The sequence below is a fragment of the Balaenoptera borealis genome, assembly GCF_965194805.1.
Source record: "Balaenoptera borealis genome assembly, chromosome: 16".
NCBI lineage: Eukaryota > Metazoa > Chordata > Mammalia > Artiodactyla > Balaenopteridae > Balaenoptera > Balaenoptera borealis.
Genome location: NC_138872.1, coordinates 58,543,869 through 58,560,697, shown reverse-complemented (window position 1 = coordinate 58,560,697; position 16,829 = coordinate 58,543,869). Strand labels below are relative to the sequence as shown.

General features: G+C 47.3%; 1 protein-coding gene across 1 annotated transcript in view; it reads left to right on the top strand.

The window, feature by feature from the left end:
• Nucleotides 1–3,211: 3,211 nt before the first annotated feature.
• The window catches only part of GRIN2A (glutamate ionotropic receptor NMDA type subunit 2A), a 387,714-nt gene continuing 374,096 nt past the window's right edge, over nt 3,212–16,829 (top strand). Inside the window, exons 1-3 of the mRNA XM_082360749.1 lie at nt 3,212–4,154; nt 4,741–4,931; nt 6,309–6,740. Coding sequence (XP_082216875.1) covers nt 6,327–6,740 — 414 coding nt within the window. The 5' untranslated portion in view covers nt 3,212–4,154; nt 4,741–4,931; nt 6,309–6,326. The remainder of the gene's footprint in view (nt 4,155–4,740; nt 4,932–6,308; nt 6,741–16,829) is intronic.

Genomic DNA, 16,829 nt, shown 5'->3' with positions numbered 1-16,829 from the left:
TGCTCTATCCTCTCTCATACTGCTTTGATCCCAATAACCTTGTAGAATGCAAACACACACACACACACACACACACACACACACACACACACTCACTCACACATTTTATTTTACACAGCAGACAATTAAAGCAAAAATTCTGGACCCTGCTCCAAATTTTGTCTTTAGCATTTTGTCTCTCCTAGTACTGAAGTCCCACTTGAGTCTCACTTTCCCCATATGCAAAATAAAGGTGTTGGGCCAGCTCACTGATTCTCAGAAAGTATTCAAAGAAACAGTATTCCTGCGGGATGGTAGCAGCTATTACGTGTGATAGTTTTCCATGATTAATTTCTTTTAGAATATTGCCAGATTAATAAAAACATTTTTTTAAACTGCAAAACATCTCAGATCTTTAATAAGAATTCACCTTAAAGTTACTCAGGTAGGCAGATTTCCCCAGACTTACTTGAAAACAGAAAATACACCATACACGATAGTCTTTAAAGGTCTTTCAGCTTCAAAATGCTATAATTCTTTACCGAGTTCCTCTGAGATGCATAATCAATGATTGGCTTGTTTTAGTTCTCTCCCATAGATACGATATGGTGGTTGATTTTTTTAAAATGTTTAAATTTTTTTTTATTAAAAAAAATTTTTTTAACATCTTTATTGGAGTATAATTGCTTTACAATGGTGTGTTATGGTGGTTGATTTTTAACCACATGTTTAAGTGGCTCAAAGCAAATGGCAACCCTGGGGGTCATTTCTTTAGTTGAGCATTTAAAGATAAATCAATTGAATTGAGAGCAACTGAAACAATTTGTTCCTTAAGACCAGACTAGGTTAGTTCAGTTACTTTAATGATGTAAATAATGTGATAAAAGCAAATGGCAAAATTGACTGCAGAACATTGTTGACTAGGGGTCCTTTACTGGGGACATAGCCTTTGTCAGCATAGCTGCTATGAAGGTTTTCCATCTGAAAGTCTCAAGTAGCAAAATCCTACTCAACATCCTAAGCTGTGTGGTGGGTTTAGCTTTTCATCACAGCACAGGATAAAGTGGTCATGATGACATATACACTGTTACAGTCTCCATCCACAATGTGATGGAGTTCTAGGTACCTGACCCTAAGTGGTTCTCCACACTGGGGAGATGTCCAGCCTGGGGCGACTCCTGTTGCCTGTTCCTTAGACTGTTCCTTCAAATGAAGGGCTGGGTTCTTTCTCTATTCAAAAGAGGTCACACCTGTTTGATCTACCTTTCTGCAAGTCTGGTCACTAATAACTTCAAACTCTCCATATTAGCAGTTTTCATCAAAGACTATTTCAGAGTCAGCACTGATATACAAGGATGGAAAGCACGGTGGTTAATAACCGGGGCATCATCAGACTCATCTATGGAATTAAAACAAATAAACATGCTTGGCCCCACCTGTCGAGATTGTAATAGAGAAGCTCTGAAGTGGGTGCAGGCATCAATATTTTAAAAAGCTCCACATATACCAACCCACATGTCCATCAATAGGAGACTGGATACACAAAGTGTGGTGTATTCATACAGTGGAAAGCTACTCAGCAATAAAAAGGAAAATGCTGTTGTTACGTGCAGCAACACGGATGGATCTCCCAGACATTAGGTTAAGTGAAAAAAGTCAGTCACCAAAAAATATACAATGCAAATTCCATTTATATGAAGCTCGAAAATAAGCAAAGCTAGTACATGGTGTAAGAAATCATATTGGTGGTTTCTACTGGGAGGAAGTGGAATTAACAACAAAGGGACACAAGGGCACTTTCTGGGGGTAATGAAAATATTCTATACCTTGTTTTTGGTGATGGTCTACACAGATGCATACAACTTCAAAATTTGAACTGAATCCTTAAGAGATATGCATTTTATTGTATATAATTTATACCTCATTTAAATAGAAAAAGCCTAACTTCCCTGTAAGTCCCCAAATTAGGGTCCTGTACCTGTGCCAAAGTTCAAGAAATGATCATCTCCACCCAAGGGATGGGCCTAACCCAGCTCAGCCCAGTTACAGCCTAAAGAACTGGAACACTTTCCTATTCTCTGTCTTATATCACACAACTCCCCATTCTAATTTACCCTCCAGTATTTCTCCCATCCTTTCTCTGTCTTTTGGATGATAAAACTCTGGAGAACTCAACATACAACCACCAGCTTAGTAATAAACACATAGGTCTCCAGGAACTGTGCTTCTTTGCTATTTCCATTTCAGTAGCCACATCTGCATTCCTGGAAGGAGTCCCTTCCCTCTCAGGCCACCTTGTAGTTTATTGGGCACCTACTATGTGCTGGACCTTGGTGGCTCCTTTACCAAGAGCTACCTCATTTTCTTTTCAAAATAACCCTGAGAAGTTGATCCTTTTTATTGTCCTCCCCATTTTCCGGATTAGCAATCAGGCTGATTAAGTGGAGGATGCAGGGTTAGAACAGTGATTGCAAAACCCCTTACAATTTAAGGCCTCTTTCCTTCCAGGACCTGAGGGGAGAAAAGCAGAGTGTTGGAAGGAGAAATACAATTGAGTTTAAAAGGGGCAAAGGGGCTTCCCTGGTGGCGCAGTGGTTGAGAGTCTGCCTGCTAATGCAGGGGACACGGGTTCGTGCCCTGGTCTGGGAGGATCCCACATGCCGCGGAGCAACTAGGCCCGTGAGCCACAACTACTGAGCCTGCGCGTCTGGAGCCTGTGCTCCGCAACAAGAGAGGCCGCGGTAGTGAGAGGCCCGTGCACCGCGATGAGGAGTGGCCCCCGCTTGCCGCAGCTGGAGAAAGCCCTCGCACAGAAACGAAGACCCAACACAGCCAAAAAAATAAATAAATAAATAAATAAAATTTAAAAAAAAAAGGGGCAAAGGTCCTTACTTGGCATTGCTTTTCATGCCCAGTTACCAGAATTCAAGCCAGCCAGGCCCCACGCACCCAGGCAGTCCCGTGCTCTCTGGCTTGCCCCTGCTGGTAGCTTGAAAGTGACAGCCTCAGGGCGACTTTGGTTTGGTATAACTTAGAAAGCAAGAAAGAAGCAAGTGGAGGATACAGAGCTGTCTTTAGTTGTAGGGTCCGGGCTCCCTGAGATCAGAGGAGTGGGTTCCTGTCCGGGGGTGGCGAGGCACAGGGAGAAGCACTGGAGCAGATTGTGTGTGTGCGTGTGCGTGTGCGTGTGTGTGTGTGTGTGTGTGTGTCGGCGCGCCTGTGCGTGTGTGTGTGTGTGTGTGTGTGTGTGTCGGCGCGCCTGTGCGTGGAGGGGGATCGCTGTACCCAGCGCGAGGCACTGGGGGAGGAGGAAGCGGTAGCGAAGATCTGAATAATTGATTCCTCAGCCGCCGCACCAGACACCCGGAGCGGGCGGAGAGCGTGGTTTCAGCACGACGGACAGCGGCGCGCGCCTCCGCAGGCGCCCCCGCCTCCAGCCAGCCGCCTCTCCTGGCCTTAACGCCGCCGCGCGCTCCGGGAGCTGGTGGCCGCTCTCTGCGCCGCTGCCGGGGGACTGCGAGGTCTGCCTCCGCCGGCCTCCGGGGAGGGCGGCTGCGGACGGGAGCCTCTTTGGCCCGCCTGAGCTCCAAGCCTGTCGGGCTTTCGCGGGGGCTGCTGCGTCTCGCCGACTGAGAGCAAGTCCCTAAGTTGGCGTGGGGGCGCCCCTGCCTTGCTCCTCCTCTTCCTCTGAGGCGACCGCAGCAGAAGCACGCGTCGGGAGCCCGGTTTGCCAGTGCTCTGAACCAGGGTGGCCAGGAGCTCTCCGGACTCCCGCCGGGGAGTGGGAAGCTGAACGACTGGCGCGGAGCTGGCCTCGCAGCTAAGGGCTGGAGAGAGCCGCCTTCCCCCGCGCGCACCTCTCTCAGCCGGGGACCGCGGGGATCCCCGGCCACACGCGCGCGCGCGCTCCCACATCCACTCGCACACACACTCGCCCTCACACACGCACCAGCCCGGAGCCTGGGCTGCGGAGAGGGCTCTCGGGCGCGCTCAGAGGATCGGGCAGCTACTGTCCGTTGTGGGGCAGGAAGCCGAGCTCAGGCTCTTGGAGGGAGGCGCCGAGGGCTTAGCCGGAGCATGGCGTCGGGTGAGCGCTGAGAGTCGCGGCCGCAGCCATCAGCCCTGGAGATGACCAGGGGCGGCCACTGCTGAGAACTATGTGGAGAGAGGCTGCGGTGAGTGCCAGCGCGGGACGCGGGGCCTGGGCGGCCCCTTTGGGAAGAGGACGGTGGGAGGCCTTGATAGGAGGGGGCGGCAGGACCGCAAGAGGGTCGTTGCGTGGGAAAGATCGCACCTCCCTCGGGGATCCGGTACCGCGGGAGCCGGAGTCCTTCCCTCCCCCTCTCCTCCTGCCGGCACATCGCAAACTCAGCCAGCCCCCCCACTCAACCCCCATTCCCTCCTCTTTCTCTCCCTACCACCCCTTGCTCAGCAGCTCCTGGCCGCACAACTCCCAGCAGCCGGCGCCGGGGAGGTGGCAGGGGCTGAGGGTGGAGGTGCCGTGTTAGCTTCTCGAGGGTGGCCAACCTGGGGCTCGGGTTCTCCTATGCGCCCCAGAGTGGAGCTCTCCATTTCGGCCACAGGATCTTAGGATCCGCACTGGGGGCGTCTCGGGCACGGAGCTTCAGCTTCGCATCTCCGGTCGAGACTCCTGTGCGCACAGAGGGACTGTGAGCATTGCAGACTGCAGCCTGTCCCCCGATCCTTCTCCCCCCGCCCGTGGGCTGACCCTGCCTCTCCGTCTCTTCTCCGCCCTGGTAGAGCCCTGATGCAGAGCCTCCGGCTGGGATAGCCGCCCCCCGTGGGGGCGATGCGGACAGCGCGGGACAGCCAGTGGAGCGCGCGGGGGCCGCAGCATGCGGGAACCCGCTAAACCCGGTGGCTGCTGAGGCGGCCGAGATGCTCGTGCGTGCAGCGCGCCCCACTGCGTCCTCGACCTTCTCCGGCTACAGGTACATCCCAGCGGGAGACCTGGGCTCGGCGGGCCAGGGAGAAGGAAGACTCGACCGGAGGAAGAGCGGGAGAAAGATTGGGGAAAGAGGGAGAGAGAAAGCGGGAGAGGGAGCACCGGTAGCGAGGCGCGGGAGGAGCACCAGGGGGCGCTGCGGCTCCGCGCTCGCGGTGCTCAGCCGAAGACCGCCGAGGCCGGTGCGAGTTCGCCCTAACTTCCCTTGGTTTCAGCAGCGCCCGGCCCGAGGGGCGCGCGCCTGTGCACGCGTGCACGACTGTGCTGGTATTTGTAGACAGGCGCGGCTGTGCACCTGGCGCGGTACATGTATGTGCATTGGCTGAGGACGTGTGCGGACTGCGGATGGCCGTGGGCTCCCCTATTGCGGCCTGCGGATGTGCACAGAAATGCGCGCGTGCCTGTAAGGGTGTGCAGCCCACTGCCCACGTGCACCTAAGTCTTGGTAACAGAACCTGAAGTGGAAAGCCTGGGGTGGTGGGTGGGGGAGCGCTGTACAGTTCACGTCCGCCGGAGAGCTTCTTGGGAGACAAGCTTCCCCCGCCCCTCCGCCCCCCCCCCCCCCACGCACGTTCTTTGCCAGCTCCCACGCGTCGGTCCGCTGGGGGAACGTGCTTCTTCTCCGGAATTCTGCATTGCACATGGCGCGCGTGAGACAGAGTGTGTGTGTGTGCGCGTATGCGCGCGTGTAGGGGGCTGGTCCTAGGGCTGCTTGCACATGAGTGAAAATCGCTTCATGGCCCCTCTGCGCAAGGTGAGGCGGACCCTAAGTTTCCCCCAGGCACCCGGGATTCTCGGGCGCACAAGCGAGCGTCCTCACTCCCATGCGCTTAGGGTGTACCCTGCAGGAGAGGTGCGGGGTCTGCTGCGGGTGCCGAGTGGAGCAGGTGGGTGCTGAACCCCGCGGGTTCGCAGGGGGCGGGGTCAGCCAACTCGCTTAGAGCGGGAGCAGGGTTGCGGAGTCGCTCTGCAGCCTCCCCACGCAGGGGCTGGCTTGTAGTTTGCTCTCAGTAAGCAGGGGGCGGGGTGTGAGCTTACTTTCAGAGGCAGTGATCCAAGTGGTCCCACTTGGCGGGTGCCGTGGGAGATGTAGGTAGAGTCGGAGATGGAGAGGAGGCTGAATGCGAAGATGGATTTGGGGACAGATACGGAGAATTAGCTCGGATTGGAGTTGTGGATAGAGTTGGAGATGGGTCAAGGGACGTGGATGGCTTCGAGGATGGGGAATGGAGTCAGTGACTCCAACAGCTCTTGCTCGGGTGCTTTCTATACCTGGCTCCTAGAGCAAGGGGCTGGGTCGGAAAATCCTTCCGTCTAGAACCCTCGCACACCGCGGCCCTGACTCTTCCTCTCCACCTTGCAGGGACCGTAAGTGGCGACTATGGGCAGACTGGGTTATTGGACCCTGCTGGTGCTGCCGGCCCTTCTGGTCTGGCGCGGTCCGGCGCAGGGCTCGGCGGCGGAGAAGGGTCCCCCGGCGCTGAACATCGCAGTGCTGCTGGGTCACAGCCACGACGTGACGGAGCGTGAACTGCGAAATCTCTGGGGCCCCGAGCAGGCAGCCGAGCTGCCCCTGGACCTGAACGTGGTAGCACTGCTGATGAACCGCACGGACCCGAAGAGCCTCATCACGCACGTGTGTGACCTCATGTCAGGGGCGCGCATCCACGGCCTGGTGTTTGGGGACGATACCGACCAGGAGGCCGTGGCCCAGATGCTGGATTTTATCTCCTCACAGACTTTCATCCCCATCCTGGGCATCCACGGGGGCGCATCTATGATCATGGCTGACAAGGTAAGGCTGGGAGGTGATGGGCTGCCAGGACTGGAGCATGTGCCAATCATATGGTGGCCACCGCAGGTCTTCGGGAGCCCCTGGCCTCTGTCTTAATCTGAAAGGGGGTTGTGACCACTGACCCTGGTGAGAACCCAGGTCCTGCCTCTTCAACTTGGAATTGAATGGAAATGCTTTTTGCCTTGCTTCTGAAAGTTGGGTACTCAGAGACACCTTGGGTGTGCCAGGAAGAACTCAGGAAGTGCAAAAGTATGATGGGGAGGTGGAATGCTTGGATATTTCCAAATAGTGCACAGAGATGAGCCTGGGAGCACATGAAACAATAAGGCTTATATTCCTATAATATCAATTTTACCTGATTGTGTCGTGGAAAATGTCTATTTTTTTCCCCCTATGGTGGTAAGCAACTAAAACTATTTTTAAAGGATCAAATGTGGGAATGTTGTAGAATAAAATGCAAAGGTTTTAGGTAAAGCAGAAAAAGGCAGAGAAATGTTTCCATAGACCTCTACAATTAGGGGAAATAGGGTGGAGAGTTTGAGAAGCCCTGGGCTAGCGGCACACAGGACCGTGTCTCTCCAGGGGAGTGGCTGTGAGTGGGGAGAACTGACTGCAGACCCAGAGCATGGAGGGTCTGGTGTTTTCCTACATGTTCCTTGGGAGGGACTGACAGGGGCTCCAAGGCCCTCAGATGGAGGAGTTGGCTCCCAAGGATGGGTTTTGATAAGGTAGTCAGAGGGTGTCAGAATGAAGGAAAGTATGTCCAGATCTCTTGGCTTAGAGTGAGAGGGAGGGTCTTTCTGTGGACCAGCTGGGAGTGTTGCTGTGGAGAAGAGGGGAGAGAGGTTTGAAGATTTGAGTGAGATGTTTTGAGGGCCCAGTTTGAGAATTGTGCAGAAGTGCAGGTGGGAAAGGAGAAGCAAGGTGAAGAATGAGAAAAAAGGGAAGGGTTGGTGTTGTGGATGCCCTGTGCCTCTATCTAAGCCCTGGGAAAGAAATGGGGGGGATCAGGAAGAGAAGGGTGAGTGTACTTGTGTGCCGTGGTCCCCAGACCTGAGACCTTCATGTAGCATGTTCCTTAGATAGCAGGAGACATCCTAATGGAGCAAGCAGACATTTGTCATAGCACTTTTCTTCTGACACTCTCAAAGCACTTTTACATTCATCAGATCAGATTCTGCTTCTGCCTTAGCAATTCCCACCAGCTCCTTTGGGAACCGTATTAATTCTTTCAGGTCTCCTGGGCTGCAGCACATTCAGCTGAAGTACACAACTGATGCAGTATCTTATTAAACATTCATTTTAAATGGTTTGCATCCTAGCAGAATTCTATGTGTGGTTGAGTATTTTCCCAGCCATCTCTCAGTTTGGGGGGCTCCATTCTGGGATGAAAAAAGTAGGGAACAGCCATGTCCTGCCACTGATAAATGACCATTTCAGAACTGGCAAGGCCATTAGAGCATCCTGTAACTTTCAGATGAAGAGACTGAGGCATAGAGCAGTTAAAGGCTTAGCTAAGACCACCTGGTGTGTGATGGAACTAGATCTCTGGTTTTCTGGTCCTCTGGTTTCTGATGAAGGCCTGAAGAAGGAGAGGAATAGCATTGTCCAGCAGCGTTTTGGAGTGTGATTTTGGGATTTAAATATTACCACCAATTCCGTCTCCCTTCTGAAGTTTTGACGGAAGGAGCAACAGCCTCCAAAAAACAGTAGCCAATTTGAAAGTGAAATTTCTGAATAGACTAGGGCCCAGCACAATCATTGGAGAAATACGGTAAAAAATGAATTGGAGAAGTGACTTGAGGCTTAGGCTGAGCTGGCAGGTGTGGGGCTCAGACTCTTACCTGACTTAGCCATCCAGCTGTAGGCAAAGAAGCAGGAAAAGAAGTGGACTCATAGTTGAGCATCCCCTTCATATGTAGTGACCCTGTCCATGTCAGGCTCTGACTGACTAGACCAGCAGCTGCTCCTCCTTTGAAGGGGGTACTAGGAAGGGAGTTTTGAGAAGTCCAGGGGGTATGGGTGGAAGCATCTTCCCCTCCTGTAGAATGAAACTGCCTTATGGGGATTGGACAAGAGTGTGACCCCACTTAAGAGTAAAGAAGAAAAAGGGAATCAGGAAAGGGCAAGAGGAAGATGAGAAAGGACATTTTCAGAGAGGTCAAGATTAGAGAGGGATTTAAGAGGGGATGGAGAGGAGAGGAATGAAAGGGTCCATTGGCTCAAAAATGGTGAAAGGAACTGCATATTCCTCATTATTGTTGGGGCTTTCCACGTTGGTCTTGATGGCAGGGAATCAAAGAAGTCAGTGGGATAACATTGGGTGTATGTTGGGTCCCATGTGTGGGATGTACAGGTGATGTTGAGAGGAGTTGGGTTAAAGAGTGGTATTCTGAGAAACCTGGTTGTGTTAAAAAAGGAAAGAGATTGTCTGAGATATGAACAGCCCTTCCTTCCATTAGTAACACATTGAGTTGGCTTGTGCCTTTGCCACCTGTTTCTTGCGGAGCTGAATGCTGAGTGCAGTTTGTTTGGCTCTGAAGGAGCATCGTGGGCATTGCCTAAAACTCCATCTTGTTTGGTTGGATGTGCCGATGGTGTTATGACCACAGAATCTGAATCTCCCCAAACCGATAAGATCTCTCTGTCCCCTCTTAAGATGATGCTCATTCGGTAAAGCCCAGAACATACCTGTGTTGTTTGCACCCCTAAATTGGTAACATGATAGTGTCCCTGTGGATTAGAATGACAGTTAATTTGATTGTCAGTTAAAATGAGCCTCTCCCCCCAATTTTTACCTTTTCCTCAGTCTTCTTGACCCTTGAAAAAAAGAACAAAGCTTTGTAATAATTGAAAATGTGCTAAGTGGCAGATTTTTATGGTTTAATTTAATTTACAACGGAGATGTTAATTTTTGCTTTTATCACTGGGTGGTCTTGAAATATAATTAATTTAGAGGTGAAAATAACGCTTAATGTAGATAAAGTTCTAATCTTATCTTGGTTTGGCCATTTTGATCCCGTCCACATGAAATGCACTCTGGTTGTAGTAACAGCCCCTAGTAAATCAAGTGTAGATACTAGACCCGTACATTTCTGCGCAGTATCCTCGCCTCCTCCTCCCCTTCCCCCCTTATTCCTAATGCTTCATGCAGAAAAGGTAAGGCTTACATTTTAGCTACATCCATCCATGTCAGTTACCGTGTGGGTTTTGCTTTATATATTATTTCTATACGTACCTCATCTCCTCTACTGGAGTGTAAGTTCCTTGAGGAAAAGATTTTTTTAAAAAGTGAATATGTATATATGTATATTTGAAATAATGATATTCCTCCAACACAGACAGTTTATAAAAATAATGTTTTTTCATTATAGAGCACTTAGAAAGTATATTAAAGCTTAAAGAAGAAAATAAAAATCTCCCTTTAAATCTTATCACCAGGGGTAACCACTGTGGACACTTGGGTCTATTTCCTTTTAAGCTCTATGTATTTAGTTTTAAGTTCAGGATTGTATTGTATGTACATATTGTTTTGTTTATTGTACATTGAATCCTTTGGGCTTTCTTAGAAGATCCAGATTTTTCTTGAATTCTGGAAGAATCTCAGCCATTATCTGTTGGATGTTTCCTCTCTAACATTCTCTCTTTTCTCTGTCTGTGTAGTTTCTCAGTCAATTCTGCATGTATCTTAAACATTTTTTTAAGTTCTCTGTCTCTCTGTGCTATGTTTGTGCTATGTTTCCTCAATTCTATATTCCAGTTAGCCAGCTCTTTTCATTTGTGTCTGGTTTATTATTTTGCCTATCTGTGGAGTTTTAAGTTTCAACAATGGTTCGCTTTATTTCTAAGATACATAATGGTCCCTTTTCATACCTTCCTGCTTTTGTTTTGTTTTGTTTTATGAAAAACTCTTTTCACTTTGTGGTTGTAAATCCCTTCTCTGTCCCTTTGAGGATTTAAAAAATACTTATGAAGTCTTTCTCTGATTGCTCTAGCATCTTCGCTTCTTCCGGTATGAATTCTTCCATTTTGTAGAGTCTGATCATTGGATATCCTCATATGTTCTCTAATTTTTGTTTGTGAACTTATTTTCGAGACAGTTTTATGGCTTCTTCTGCCCTATATCTGTAAGTGTGTGTACTTGTAAACCAGAGCTCCTGTCAACAGCTCAGCTCAGAGCTCTCTTTCTGCTCTATATACTCTGTGATGCAGGCTTAGGTCCTCGTCTCATGCAGGTGATTTCATTTTGGCCCCGTGCATACAGGGGCATCCTTGTGGCTGTGACTTGTGGTGGATGGTGCAGACATTCCATCCTCATTCACAGCTAGCAGCATGGTTCTCCATCCAGTTCTGCCCCTTCTCCCCTGGGTGGGTGTTGGGACCTCTGCTCCCATGGCTCATATCAGACCCATTCCCCCACGGACTTTGATTCCTCCTGAAATTGTAGAGCCTCATCTTCTGATTCATTTATTTTTAGGGAGTCCCCTCCATTTTTGATCTGTGATTCTCTTATTTTCAAGCAGTACTATATAAGTTGTGACATATCTAAAGATTTATCTATAAATTCTATGTCTTAGGAGCAGAAGAGGGGGGTTACTGAATGTGTTCACTCTGATTTTGACCCAGTTATATTTCACAACCTGCTTTTATTTTTTTTCAAACTTGATTATGTATTCTTAGAATTTTCCCTTATCATTAAATAAACTTCTCAAACATGATTTTAAATGGCTGCAGAATGTTCTGTTTATACCACAGTTATTTGAACTATTCTTCTATTTTTTTCTACCTTTAGTAAGGTTGATTTCTGGTCCACATGTATGTTCTTTTTGGCACCTTGCACTGGTCTTGCTTTTTGCATTTGTTTCTTGGTAAATATTTGGTGATTGAATGAATCAAGTCATTGGTTTCGATGCCAGCTTACCGCATATTCTGGAAGAACTTACCATGCTGTGGGTCAGGGCTTTCCATGCAGTGTTTGTTCCCAAATGCCGACTGATTTCATAGGTGTGTGCCAAGTCTCCTCTTCTCTCTAGTGGGCAGATGATCACTAGCTGTCCTGGGGATTAGCAGAAACTGGGGGCTTCCGTACGAAAGGCCCGTGCAGCCCTGCTGCGTAGCAGCTCGTCTGCAGGAGGTCGGTGCTCTCGTAACCTGGCGGCTTTGAGCTTGGATGTGAGTGACGGGCCTTCCCATTAGACACAGAAAGCTCATGGAAAGTGGAGACCTGCACAGCAGAATGTTGGTGGGGCCCGCTCCGCTCCTGCTCTAAAGGCATCAGATAGTTCCTGGGAGAGTGGGGAGGCATGTCAGATGCAGTCATCCACTCCTCCTCACAGAAGGCATTGGAGAGCAACAGGCATCACCCCGAGAGGCATGATTACCTTCCCACATGGCCCTCGGGGGTCACTGGCAATCATTTGGACCCTTGATAGATGTGGTCTGGTGGGGTTGGAGGGTTCATCTTCTCATTGGCAGCCTCAGATGGAAAGTGCTTCTCTAGGTAGAGCAAGGGGGAGAAAGAGAGAGAAAATGAGAGAGAGAGGGTGGAAAATCTCAGGTTTGTAATAGGGTGTTGGTGGCTTCTGATAAGGCCATCATGAAAAGGAACAGTTGTAATGTTGTTAACTAGTGTGTTTGGTTTGTTCTGCACTCCCCCTTAATTATTTAAATTTGAATTAGTTGCCAGCATTTTAAAGTTAGGTGATATCACATTTTTTAAAAAATCCAAATTTCATGCCTCTTTGGAAAAATCAGAAGGCCTGGTAACATTGGGTTACTTCTCCCCATGGTGATAGTTTGCTGGAGATGAATAGCGTCCCTCCCTCCTTAGATGGGGCTGGTGCTCTTCCTTTCTTCAGGCTCCAACTTGCCCACTTCACTCATTTATGTTACGGACTTGGTCCTGAAGGCACTGGGGTTTGAGACCCCTGATGTTGGTGAAGAAAGTAGGTGGTCTTTGTTAAGAGGGCCTTTCCCGATCATTCTCCTTGTCTCCCAGGACTGCTCCTTGGGAGGTGGCAAATTTGGGGTGTGCACGTGGCCGTGCTGCTACTTTCATGGCCACCATCACTGACCTACTGTAGCATTTTGTCCTTTTTGGCCACAGGCCTTAAACCCTTCTCAACACGGTCCTCTAGGAAGCCGCTATCAACCAACTCAAGTCAGAAGACCCCAGAATACCTTGGACAACAAGTCTGAGGACCTAAATTCCATTTCCAAACAGCAGCGTGACCTTGAGAAAAGGCTCTTCAGCCTTCTCTACCTCAGCTTCTCCTTCTGTGAAATGAGAGTTTAGGGAGATATTATCTCTAAGCCTCTTTCTAGCTCTGAAAATTTTATCACCTTCAAGAAAAGACTGGGAAGAAACATACCAAAATGTGAGCCGTGGTTATCTTTGAGGGGTAGATTCATGGCTGTTTTCATCTTTTAAAAAATGGCATTATAGCATGGTTAATATTATAAGTTGGACCTTGAGTTAGAATGTCTGGGTTTAAATTCAGGTGCCGGGTGCTCACGGGGAAGTTCCTTAATGTCTCTGAGCCTCAGTGTCTTCATCTTTAAAATGGGGACAGTAATAGTACCTGCTTTTTAGAGTTGTGAGATTTAAATGAGATATTGGATACAAAATACGTAGCTTAGTGTTTGGCTCATAATAAATACTTACTATAGGAATGCTACTGTTATTGTGTGGTTTTTGTTTTTCTCCAAAGTACATGTACTTTTTAATAACCAGAAGGGTTATTATAATAAAATGATAATAGTATTATAACAGCCTGAAGGGTGATGTGGTGATGTGAGGGTATTCCCTGCAAGAAACTGGGAATGAATCTCATAGAACTCTTAGAAATGGAGAGTCCAACATGAAATGATTCATATTTTCTTAACTGGGACAACCAGAAGCTTTTTTTGAGTTCTTAAGACTTGCTATGAGCTTTATCCTGGCAAACGGAAGACTAAGTGTGGCCAGTGTGAAAGTGACTGTGAGAGGAGACCGTCTCAGTGACCTTTACCATAAATAACTACACCAATTGGAACACATGTTTGCACTGGGCTTAGGGCTTTAGGGTGTGGACATATATAGTTTCTCATTTTCTCTCTGCCAAGGAGAGATTAAGTGGCTCTGAGATAGCCTGAGGACCCTGGCAGCCCCAAAGATATTTGATTAAAGAATCCTTGTGATCTTATTCTTTTGCTCTTATTTTGTTATCCTTTCAAGGTAATGATTGCAAATCCAGTTGGTTTAGGGAAGGGGCTTAGATTCAAGACGGCAATAGATTTTGATGGTAATAATCTGATTGCCTTAATTGAAATGATTAAGGTGTTGGATGATGGAATTAAAATTCAAAACTGTCTTTCCAGAATGAAATGATGAAACCATACTACAGACTGCACTGAAGGGTTTAAGAAGGATGTACATTCTTACAGGAAGGGGGAGATGTGACTTTCCAACTCACTTGAGATTGATTTTTGTAAGGGTCATGAACCGGTGGACTGCCTGCTGAATGTGGCTCATAGATGCAGTAGTATTTTATTTCACCAGCATAGTATTTTAAAATGCTTGAACTTTACTGTCTTTGGAAGAGGTATGCATTTTCAAGTTCCCTACAGCCCTCCTTGCTCCCTGTTATCTCACATCTAGCCAGATTCACATATTTATGTTAACTGCATGGTCTCTGCAAGCATTTGAAATTGTGATCCTCAATTACAGGGTTTTTGTTTAGTTGCTCATTTGTTTTGCATTGACCAGATGCTCAGGAGATCCCAAGGAGTGATAGGGCTCTTAAAAAAGTAAAGGCCACATCTCCAGAAATATAATGTTCAAATCCAAAGAGGTAATATTTCCATTATACCTTCTCTGTTGTTAGGAGTGCCTTCTGCTCCAAGTCGCAGAATATTTGACCAACGCTGGCTTAAACTATTAAGACATTTAGTTTTATTGTTTAACAAGGAGCCCCAGGTCTAGTTTAGTATCGCAGTAACCCATCAAGGGCTCCGGTCCTTTCCATTCTTCTACTTTGCCTTCCTCAGCTGCTGGTTCCTCTTGGTCACAAGATGGCTGCTTCTGTTCTAGCCATCACATCTTCACATACCAGCATTCATAAAAGGAAGAAAAGAGGGAGAAAAGAAGTTTTCTTCTAGGCCCTCTATCCTTTCAGCAGAGCAGACTTCCTCTTACATTTCATTGGCTAGAACTGGGTCATGTGCTACCCCTTGAACATCACTGATAGAGATTAATAATAAAGATTCTTCTCCAAGAATGGATAATTGCCACTGGAGCAAAATTTGCTTCTGTTAGCAGAGGTGTAGGAGCAGTGGCTAACTGGTAACACCAGATGCTGTCTCCAGCAACACTAACACCATTATCTGTAGACTTGACTGAGTTCTTGGGGGTAATATTTGATGATGAATGTTGAAAAACTTCAGTGTGCCCAGAGGAAGAGCCTCCAGGGTTTTGTAGTATCTAAATAACATATGATAAGAGTCTCAGAAGAAATATTTAGGAAAGTTCAGCCTGGAGAAGAGAAATCTCAGAGAGGACGTGAGAGATGTGCTCAAATACACCATGGGCTGTTACAAGGGGTATTACAACCCCCTTACAAATTAGGAAGGTTAAGTCTTATATTTAAAAAATTTTTTTGTTCTGGGGAAAGAACTGATTCCAGAGGATGAAATTATAAGGTTGTTATGAAGAATAAGCTTTGGCAATTAGGTCTCTAATAGAAGACTGTGATGTTTCATAGAATAATGTATCTGTTGGACCTGACTGAGCTGAGAATGACTGCCCGTCTGTCAGGAGCAGGATAGAGAGTCAGACTCACATTGGCGAGATTGGATTGGGCCACCTCTTAAAATCCCCAAATCCTGGTACTTCAGGGCCTTGGATTTGGCTGAAAAGCAACATCCTCATTTCTGTAAGTGTGTGAGTAATTCAGTATAAATGTGCCTGGCATGGGGGAGGAATTTATGATCCCTGCATCATCACCTCAAATCCCCAAAGGACTTTACATCATCCTGAAGGGTAGACCATATTTGAAAAGCAGAAAACCTATGTATATATCAACACACACACATATATAAATATAAACATGAGTAGGTCAGCCGACGTCATATTTACTAGTGGAAATGTTTTTGGCTAAGAAGCCTATCTCAGAAGACGATGTTTAGAATAATTGCCAATGATCTTGAAAAGGGAAGTTTTCGCAGTTGCATTCAGTTAGTCATAATTATTTATTAAAGTATATTCATGTTTTTGCACCTGTTACTGTGGTAATACTTTTGTACCCTAAAGAGATAGCCAGACCTCTCTCTGATTTTTCAGTTGCGTAATTATCCTTTTTTGTCTGTTGTACTCCCCTGTGTTTTGAACATTTGCTTATGGCAGAAATTGCTCTGGGTACTATTCCATTGTTTATCCGCTTTTTCTGTTTTCCCCTCACATCTCCCAAGGAAGAAACACAACCCCAAATTCTTTCCAAATGGTTTGCCTTTCCGTTCAAATTTTACAACTTTCCATGAGATGGAAATGGATATGTTTTCTTTCTAATTAATTATTCATTTATTAGAAACAGGTACTCACGTGCAGAGTAAAAAAAAATCCGAATAATACAGTGCAGCATTCAGAGAAAGAATATTTGCTTAATGAATGCACGGCGGATCCTCAGTTGCCCTATTTTCTCCATGGAGGTGATCCTGTTGCCAATTCAAAGAGGAAAAACATTAATTGGAATGGTAGTTTGTTTCCCTTTGTACTTTTTTGCTGAAGTTGGTATGTTACAAGGATCCTTTCCTCCTTTAAATCTCACTGACTTGAAAGAGGTTAGTCATTTTCCATTGGTCCCCAACTGTGCCTATTTTTCCCAAGCAAAATAAAAACTCATGCTCAAAGCTAGGCCTACCTACTCACCCAAGGAATTTAAGATAATGTGGAGTGATTTTGGTGGGGGGGGGGGGCGTCATGATCACTTTATAGGCTAATGAGAGTTATGGGCCCTCCTCAGAGAAATGCATATTCAAGAGCATGCGTTCGGTATTCTGTGCAGTTTCAGGGGCACACAGACCCTCAGAAGCCCATTCATAGGCTCCTTGGAA